The sequence below is a fragment of the Cicer arietinum genome, chromosome 8 (assembly GCF_000331145.2).
Source record: "Cicer arietinum cultivar CDC Frontier isolate Library 1 chromosome 8, Cicar.CDCFrontier_v2.0, whole genome shotgun sequence".
NCBI lineage: Eukaryota > Viridiplantae > Streptophyta > Magnoliopsida > Fabales > Fabaceae > Cicer > Cicer arietinum.
Window position 1 is genome coordinate 25302510 of NC_021167.2, and position 9359 is coordinate 25311868.

The following is a 9359-nucleotide window of genomic DNA, read 5'->3' on the forward strand; positions in this document are numbered from 1 at the left end:
TATACATATATATATATATATATATATATATATATATATATATATATGTGATATGATGTACCAATTATAAATGGGGGTTTTTAAATTTAATAAACCAATTTTTTTAAAAAAATTATCAATATATTCCTTTTTAAAAATTATATACCAAACTGTCTCTTTTATTGACTTAGTTAGAAGTCGCCATTTGCAATGACGACTTCATTAAGAATTTTTATTTTTATTTTTCATATGTTTTGGAAAGTTGTCTTTCCAAAAGGCGACTACTATAAATTGTTGGAAAGTCATCATTTTAAAAGAAAATTAGAGAATAAAAATATTTAAAAATAAATAAATTTTTAAGGAAGTTGTCGTTATAAACTTCAGACTTCTTTAAGGAAGTTGCTTTTGTAAATGACGACTTCTAACTAAATAAAAAACTAAAAGTAGTTTAATATATAATTTTTAAAAGAGAATATATATTGAGAATTTATTTTAAAAAATTGAAGTATTAAAAAAAAAAATATAAATGGGTGTATTGTAAATGTGGCTTTTTTTTATTTATTTCAAAGGAGTTGAAGTTTTTCTTAAGACATGAATTTAATATAGAATCACATTTTTTTAATAAGAATTAACACCAAAGGAGACATCCAACAAATCTTTACCTCAAAAATTCTCCTAACAATATATTTTAATTTTTGGGATTTTTTTGTTTTATATTTTTTGAAAACTACACATATTTACATAAATATATTTTCATCATACGAAAATATGTATATAACTTTCAAACAATAAAATTTTGATAATTGGCATAAGTGATTAATATTTGATCCCTTAACTATTTAATTATAATTTGATCTCTAACAATTTAATAAAGAAGTTACACTCAAGCAAATTTTTTCTAAATTTTTCGATAAAAAAGTTACATTTTGCAAATTTTTTTCCAAATTTTTCGGTAAAGAAGTGACACTCCAGAAGAAAATTGATCTCTAACAATTTGATCTAATAGTAATATTGACTTGTTGGTTTGATAGGTGGAAATGAATGCAGCATGGCAACAAGAAAATCTGAGAAAAATATGCAAAGAGAATGGGATTCATGTGAGTGCATGGTCCCCTTTGGGAGCTAATGGAGCTGTGTGGGGTTCCCTTGCTGTTATGGACAGTCCAATACTCAAAGACATTGCAATTTCTTTAGGAACGACTGTGGCACAGGTCTATTTTCTTACTACTCAAATTTCTTTTCTATATTGTCTACTAATCATAACGTTAGATAATTAGTAACTTTGATTTTTACTGTAATTAATTATAATATCACATATAAGATTGGTATTCAAGTGTATATTATATAAATTTTTTATCACAAATAGTGCAAGAAAATTAAATTATAAGTAAATTTCTCAAACTTTTCAGCTATTGAGTGATAGTCGGTCCGTTTGTTATAACTTTTTTTAAAAATGATTTTTATAATATTCAATTTCTTTATAATTATTTTAGAAAAAAGTTTAAATTAAAACTTTAAATAAAAAATCGCTGTAGATAGTTTATCATAAAATATTTCATATATTTAGTGTAACTATTTTTAGATAATAAAATCTTAGAATATCATTAAAATTTTGATAAGTTTATAAAAAAAAATCATTTTTAAACGATATTTTTTTTAAAGAAAAATATAATTTTTATCATGCTAAAATCTCTAATAATGAATATTTTAAGTTATTAAACGTCAAAATTACTTTATTTATTTATTTATTTTAATTTGTAATAAATGAGTTCAAAATAACTTATACCTTTTTTCTGTAAAATTTTAGTAAAAATTATTTTTAGAAATATAAATTTAAAATCACTTCTTAAAAATCTATAACAAAACGGTCCAATATCTCTAAAATAACTTTAATTTAATTTAAATTTTGTTATCAATGACCCAACTTATTAGTCATTGAGGTTAATTTTGACAATAAACTTAATTTCTCTATTATTATTATTACAGGTTGCATTGAGATGGCTAATAGAGCAAGGTGTCACTCCAATTGTGAGGAGCTTCAATAATGAGAGAATGAAAGCAAATCTTGAAATATTTAATTGGAAGTTAAGTGAAGTTGATTTGAAGAAGATTGAGCAAATACCTCAATATAGGGGTTTTAAAGGAGAACGTTTTATCACAGAAGATGGACCTTACAAAACTGCTGATGATTTTTGGAATTGAAAAGATGTGAAATTTATGATATTTTCTTTATGTTCCCTTCATCAATAAATTAAATGAGAAAATAAAATACACACTTTAGACACAGTTTAAGAATCATTATAAAATACTATACATTGTAATAACATCTTGTTTCAATGTTTTGAGTGTTTTTGTTGACAAATACTTCTAATGTTGTCAATGTTTTTAGGTTATGCAATTAAAATATATAATAGTGTAAGAAGTCCGGTTAGGTACGAGGTAAGTATTTTTTTTATTTTATGAAACTGTCTGAATTAAATTAGAAACTGTTATATGCGTTAAATAGAATTTGTAAAATGTTTATAAAATGAGAAATCCAGAAGTTTCAAATAAATATGTGTCTAATTATTAAATTTTAAAATCACATGGGTTGTGAATTTTAGCGATTGTGATTGTCTATATTGGTAATTTAAAGGGTGTCTTAATTGGTATTTGCCTCAAAAAAAAAAAAATTAAACAATCAAAGTAATAAGTAATTATATTAATATTTTTTAAAAATTGAATTAAAATCTTTTTAATTCATTTCAGTTGAAATATCCATCTATCCCATAATGTAACTAATTTAATATTGTATTGTTGTTCAAAAAATGCAGCAGTTTTTCTTGGCAACCATACTTCCACGTTTGACTGATTATACAACATCATACATAGCATTGACAATATACTTGAATTACATCTCTCATTAAATATAATATTCAAATAAAAATGTCTAACGAGGGTGATTTAATATTTAGTAGAACCTTTCAATGGTGTCTCATATTTACGTAAGATTTTTTTATTAATAATTTTTTTAAAATCTTTTTGATCGATAAATTATTATTCTATTCCGATAATATCTTCTACATATCCTATTATATGAATACAACATATAACATGCAAAACATAACTTTTATCATCATCAACAACATCAACAACATTTTCAACATCACTTAACTCATATATGCGATTGCATCTATACGTGTTAACATATTAAAATTTATAATCTATATATTAAACAATATAAACATAGTTGGACATTAACTTTGACAACCTTATCGTAATTTTTCTATCATATTCACTTAGTACCGAAATTCTTATATTAGTTAATTAACAAGCTAATTTATCATCATGGCCTAATCGATTAATCCTAAAACTCTAACTCATTATCCTTTAACTTAGTCTTTTTTGGGTTTTGATTCTATTCCTAATCGATTAACTCTAAGTCTATAATTGATTAAGTCATAATTTAGTCATTCTTAGGTTCTAATTACTATATATTGTATAATTAATTAAACTTCACTCTAAGTAATTATTGCTTAGACGTTTTACAATTATGGACATCCTTCTAATTGATTATCAAAGTTTCATTAATCGGTTATTCTATCTTAACTTAATATGTAATCAATTATTCTTAATCACTACTAGATTAATCTTGACCATTATATCTTTTTTTTATACATACTAATCGATTAAATAATAATACTAATCGATTATAATATCAAAAAATGCAACAAAAAGTATTATAAAAACATAGACATGGTAGTTATAAAAAAAAAAATAAACATTAAAGATCAAACCATCGCCATTGTTGGAACATGTTGTATATTTGAGAGGAATTAAAATTGAGAAGAAAGGAGAAGAAAAACAGAAAGTCAGAAAACGGAGATTGATTATCAATCTAGACAGTTTGGAGAATGTTCTAGTTAAGCCTTACAGGTTGTTTTTAGTTTTGAAGGCTTTTATAGAAGCAGTTCTAGCTGATTCAGTTACAACAAACTTACCCAACTTCTAACCATATTCTAACTAACTTCTAACTATATTCTACTTAACTAATTACAAATCAATTTGAATTACATTTAACATGCTCCCTAATTCAAAGTGATTCAATTTAATGTTAATCCAAGTTTGATCTTCATCTCTTCGAACTTCACTCTCTTCAAGCTTTTGGTTAAGATGTCAGTCTTTTGATAATTTGTATTGCAGTGTTTCAACTTTATATTGCCCTTCATTACTTGATCCCTTAGAAAATAGAATCTCGTTTCTATGTGCTTGCTTGTTCGATGAACACTTGGATGTCTTGCTAGGTCTATAGCTGATTTATTATCTATCTTCATCTTCACTGCATTATTTCTTCTCAATTCCAGTTTTGCCATTAACTCTGTCAGCCACATAGCTTGACATGCTCCCATAGATGCAACCACATATTCAGCTTCACATATGGACAATGCTACTATGTTTTGCTTCTTTGAACACCATGAGATTGGTGAGTTATTGATGGTAAATACATAGCCAGCGGTACTCTTTCTATCATCCATATCTCCACACCAATCAGCATCAGTGAAGCTAATAAGTTCAACTTCCTCTTCATTTAGTTTTCTGGAATACAACAGGCCAAGCTCAATGGTCTCCTTTATGTATCTCAAGATCCTTTTTGCTTCCATGTAGTGTGATGTCCTAGGCTTCTCTATAAACCTACTAATTAGCCCAACACTATATGAGATATCTGGCCTAGTGTTGCACAAGTACCTCATGTTGGAAAAATATGACTTCTTTTGATTAAAAATAAGAGAATTAAGATCAAATCCAACGTGTTCAATTTTAATTCATATATTAACAATGAAAGATTCATACAGATTATACACAACGGAAATTAAAGATCGCATATGTCGCGACCTAAAATTTCGAGTATTTCTCTAATTCAATGGAGTCGCCACCAAAATTTATTTTAAAATAGGGAAAATATTGGGAAACCCTTAAAATAGTAAAAATAAAAATGTGGTCTTTGAAACCAAATTTTGAGTTCGGGAGTCGATTATGCGTAGGGAAGGTATTAGCACCCTACGACATCCGTTAAAACAACGGTTACCTATAATTAATTGTGCAAAATTAATTTTAACTTAAGTATATTTATTTTTCTTTATTATTAAATATGAATAACAATTATTAATATATTTAAAATACGATTTTGAAATAAATATGTACTTAACAAATAAAAGAGAAAAAAAAATTATTTTATGTGCTTGACAAGAATGTGATCTTGCTCCTACGTATCTCCCGGTGCGATGGAGAAATCAAAGCTACGTAGTTCTTGGTTAGAAAATGTTGATGTGTTTTAAAGAAAATTTGTTTTGTGATAAAAAAAAGTTTTGACAAAATAGAAAAATAAAAGAGTTTGATTTGAATAGATATATTAAAAAACGAGTTTTAAGACGATCAAGTTGTACAACTCGTGTCCCAAAACTCAAGGAATAAATGAGATGTCACATCTAATTTAATCATTTAAAAAATATTTTTATTATTCTCGATTTTTAAATTGAGTTTCAAAACCACCAAGTAGTACAACTTGTGTTTTAATACTCAGAGATAAAAAGAGTTACATCTAATAAATAGGTCGATTTTAGATTAGTTCATTAAAATAAATAAATAAATAAATAAATAAATGAATAAATAAAATAAAATAAATAAGTTAAATAAATAGAGTTTTAGAATTATCAAGTTGTACCACTTGTATCCTAACAACTCAAAGATTAAAAAGATGTCACATCTAATTAACCTTTAATATAATATTTATTTGTATTTTTTTATGATGAAATTGATATTTAATTATGAAGGAAATCAACCCATTTTCTTAAAATAAATAATAATAATAATAATAATAATAATAATAATAATAATAATAATAATAATAATAATAATAATAAATATATAGCTAGATCAGTTAAAAATCAACATTGAATATTAAAGTTGAATAATGTAACTATACTAAGAAGTTATGAAATTACCCTTATTTATAATTTATGTTAGTCTAGAGATCTAATTGAAAGAACTGGTTCATAAAGAAATTGAGAATTAAAACTTAAAGCATGGTTACATATTGAAGTGTGCAGTACAAAAAATCTCTCTCATAAATGCATTTATTTAATTCATTTATATTCTATTTATTTTTATCAACAACCAATTATTTATTTATTTATTAGAATGCTTTTTGCGTACATGCTGTAAAATAAAGACTGAGCACCCTATCTAGACATAGCTAGAGCATGCTGTAAAAAAAAAGGACAGATTTCTTATGCTTGCACGTTATCTAGCCTGTAAAATAACTCAAAGGCAGCTTTTAAAACCACTCTTATAACAAGCTAAAATTATAAAGAAGAATGGAGTCTAATTTTTATTTCTTTCATACTGCTACTGTTATTTATTTCAAAGATTTTGAAAAAAAATGATTAATCATGTTCTCTAGTCATTGTTGATTTATTCATCCACCCAAAATGTATTTCAGCAAAAAAAGAAATTATTGTTATAGGTGTGGGTATCTTTCTCCGAATAGAGATATATTTGACGTCGGTGGTTGGTTTTCCGGCGACGGTGGCAACGACAAGGACGACATTATCATAGGTTCAAATTTTTAGTCTTTGTTACGTTTCCCTCATTATATTATCTTAATATTTGCTCTTACAAATAAAAAATCTATATTTTAAAAAAACGAAAGAGTGATTGCATTATGAAGATAAAGAACAACGGATTCATTGTAAAAAAGTAAAAATACCTTACGTTTTCTGTTTGTTGCTTATTACTAGTATCCCTGATTTCTTCCTTTGTATGTGTGTTTTTTTGTAGAGTTAATCTCCGATCTTTTTTTATTTTATGTGCAAAACGCGGATGTATTTATAGAGTTTTTTTATTTGTTTAGTTGTTTTCTTTGTCTGCCTTGGTCCTTCTCTATCTATTTCCTGTTTGATGTTTTGATTGCCTTGCTCATCATCTGCATTTTTCTGCATCCCTGTTGTATTCATGGTTTTGACTTATCTGTTTTGATCTGTTCTGTTGCTGAACTTTAAATTGTCTTTTAGTTTCTTTTTTTTAAACTCTAAAAGTTGTCTCTTTGTTCTGCACAATGTGTACCAAGACTGACTTAAAAAATTATGTTTTTATGTTTCTCAATTTAGTTAAAACAGGAACAGATGTACCAATAAGCATGGCTTGTGCATCAATGGCAGTCATCATCAACATGGCAGGGTTTGGCAGTGAACAAAGTCAACATAGCATGGCTTGATCTGATTTGATTTTTATTGTAATTTATTTTTGGCTTTATTCTTAGTTTGTAATTTGATTTGGTTTTAAAACTCTAATTAGATAAAAATGTAAATTTATGATACATAATAAAATTATTTATTGTAATTATTTTTAATTCCTTTTTAAAATACATATTTCCTTTTTTGATTTATTTTTAATAAATTGGACAAAATTAGGGTACTACAGCATACAAGATTAACATGAAAAGTAAAGAGAGATAAGGGATAGAGAGTAATACACCACGATTTTATACTGGTTCAACCGTCTATTAGACGACCTACGTTCAGTCTCGAAACTTAACGATTTCGGCCTTGTTCAATAGAATCTTAGAGTGTTTTACAGATGTTCCAGCGCTCTCGGCCTATCAATCTTAAAACTCTCTTTCTATTCTATTTGGCAACCACTATATCCCAGAGTTCTTCTACAAACTCTTCCAAGATCACAGTAAAGCTTCTTCTTGATGAGTCCTCTCAACAACGAAGATAACCACCAGTTTCCAAACTGGATTTTCTAAATCGTCAGTTACAAAGAATTGTATTTTTCAAAGAATTCAAGAAGTATTAAAACTTTTGACTCAATCACTATATTGGTTCTCACACAAAAGGTATTTGGGCAATGAATGTTTGTGTGGTTGTAAAACTTTTCTACCAAAGTGTTTATCAAGGTTGTTCAAAGGTTGTGAAAAGTTTTCCAAAAGTTGTGTCAGAGATTATCAAAGATTATCAAAAGTTATGCAAAAGTTCTTTTTAAAAGTGATTGAATCAACTTATATATATTCAAAGAAAATGCCAGGACAATCGATTGCCTAATCGATTTTATAATGCTTTAATCGATTGCCTAATCGATTTTCGCAGGTCTTGTTTTTCTTGAATCTTGAATCATATAAGCATGAATCGCTTTGCCAATCGATTCTTTTAATACATAAATCAGAACTGATACTATGATTTTATCCAAATCGATTGAGTAATCGATTATAGGTGTTTTGTTCTAACAACGAGATCAAAACAATCGATTGCTCAGTCGACTTCACAATCACAGTCCTAATCGATTTGCAATGAGCTGAATCCTTTCTGTAACTCAAAAATTAGCTTCAATCGATTCGTCAATCGATTGTGTTGAACACAGTGAATCAGACTTTTACATCAATCGATTTTCCAATCGATTGTGCTGATCAAAGTGGTTCAGACATAAACGTCAATCGATTTGCCAATCGATTGTGCTTGTTACAGAACCTCAGCTATTTTGTCAAAGTCTATTTGCCAATCGATTTATTTAACATAGTTCTGATAAATGATTATCTGCAATCGATTGCCTAATCGATTGCTTCAAACTTGAAGTTTAAGAAAACTAAATCAATTGATGTCCCAATCGATTTGTTGCATCACAGAACTTATTCCTGATTTTAAAACTTGGTCACAATCGATTTGTCAATCGATTGATTCCATAACTGGTTGTTTCTGTTTCTTGCAAAATCGATTGCTCAATGGATTGCCCAATCGATTGTCCAATCGATTGGTTTTATCCCAGAACTCAGGTTTCACTAAAAACATTTTAACCAATCGATTGCCCAATCGATTGATGTAGTGAAAACACTTGTTCTGAGTCAGACAATCGATTTATCAATCGATTCATTAATTGACTTATTGGTTGATTGATTTATATTCATTGGCAAAGGCTTAAGTGTGAGACCATAGTGATTAGTGATGTCTCTTCATCATATGCATATTTTCCCACTGTTTTAGTCTTATTTATCCTCAATCATCAGTTAAATTAAGGCTTTATTTAATACATTTTGTTGATTTTTGTTCTTTGAGTTAATAAAATGTTTTTTGTTTTTATTTCGTTGATTAAGTAGGTATTTGTCGTAATTTTACATTGCGTTTTGTTTTAGTGCAGTGCTGAATTTTGGTGAAGAATCAACATGACATATGTGGAGTATTTCAGCCATATCTGGAGTTCTAGATGTCCAATTAGTGTCACTCCAAGTGCTAATGAAAGCTAAGATCCATATCTACAACTTTCATGAAGACACCGGGACCAAATTCAGACGCAAAAGATGAGAAAAATGCAAAATACATCAGACAGCATATGAAATGCGCCTGGAGCGC

General features: G+C 27.4%; 2 protein-coding genes and 1 long non-coding RNA gene across 3 annotated transcripts in view; 2 read left to right on the forward strand and 1 right to left on the reverse strand.

The window, feature by feature from the left end:
* LOC101492163 (methylecgonone reductase-like) overlaps window positions 1-2181 on the forward strand; it is a 3975-nt gene extending 1794 nt beyond the window's left edge. The window contains exons 3-4 of the mRNA XM_004513278.3: window positions 1011-1190; window positions 1966-2181. Of these exons, the coding sequence (XP_004513335.1) occupies window positions 1011-1190; window positions 1966-2181 (396 nt within the window). The remainder of the gene's footprint in view (window positions 1-1010; window positions 1191-1965) is intronic.
* A 1880-nt stretch (window positions 2182-4061) lies between these two features.
* On the reverse strand, window positions 4062-4709 carry LOC140919110 (secreted RxLR effector protein 161-like). Its single transcript, XM_073364634.1, has one exon. The coding sequence runs from the start codon at window positions 4707-4709 to the stop codon at window positions 4062-4064; it is 648 nt and encodes a 215-aa protein (XP_073220735.1).
* A 1330-nt stretch (window positions 4710-6039) lies between these two features.
* LOC113788243 (uncharacterized) lies at window positions 6040-7359 on the forward strand. Its single transcript, XR_003474746.2, has 2 exons — window positions 6040-6573; window positions 7125-7359. It is a non-coding gene; the product is annotated as an uncharacterized lncRNA (long non-coding RNA).
* Window positions 7360-9359: the final 2000 nt, after the last annotated feature.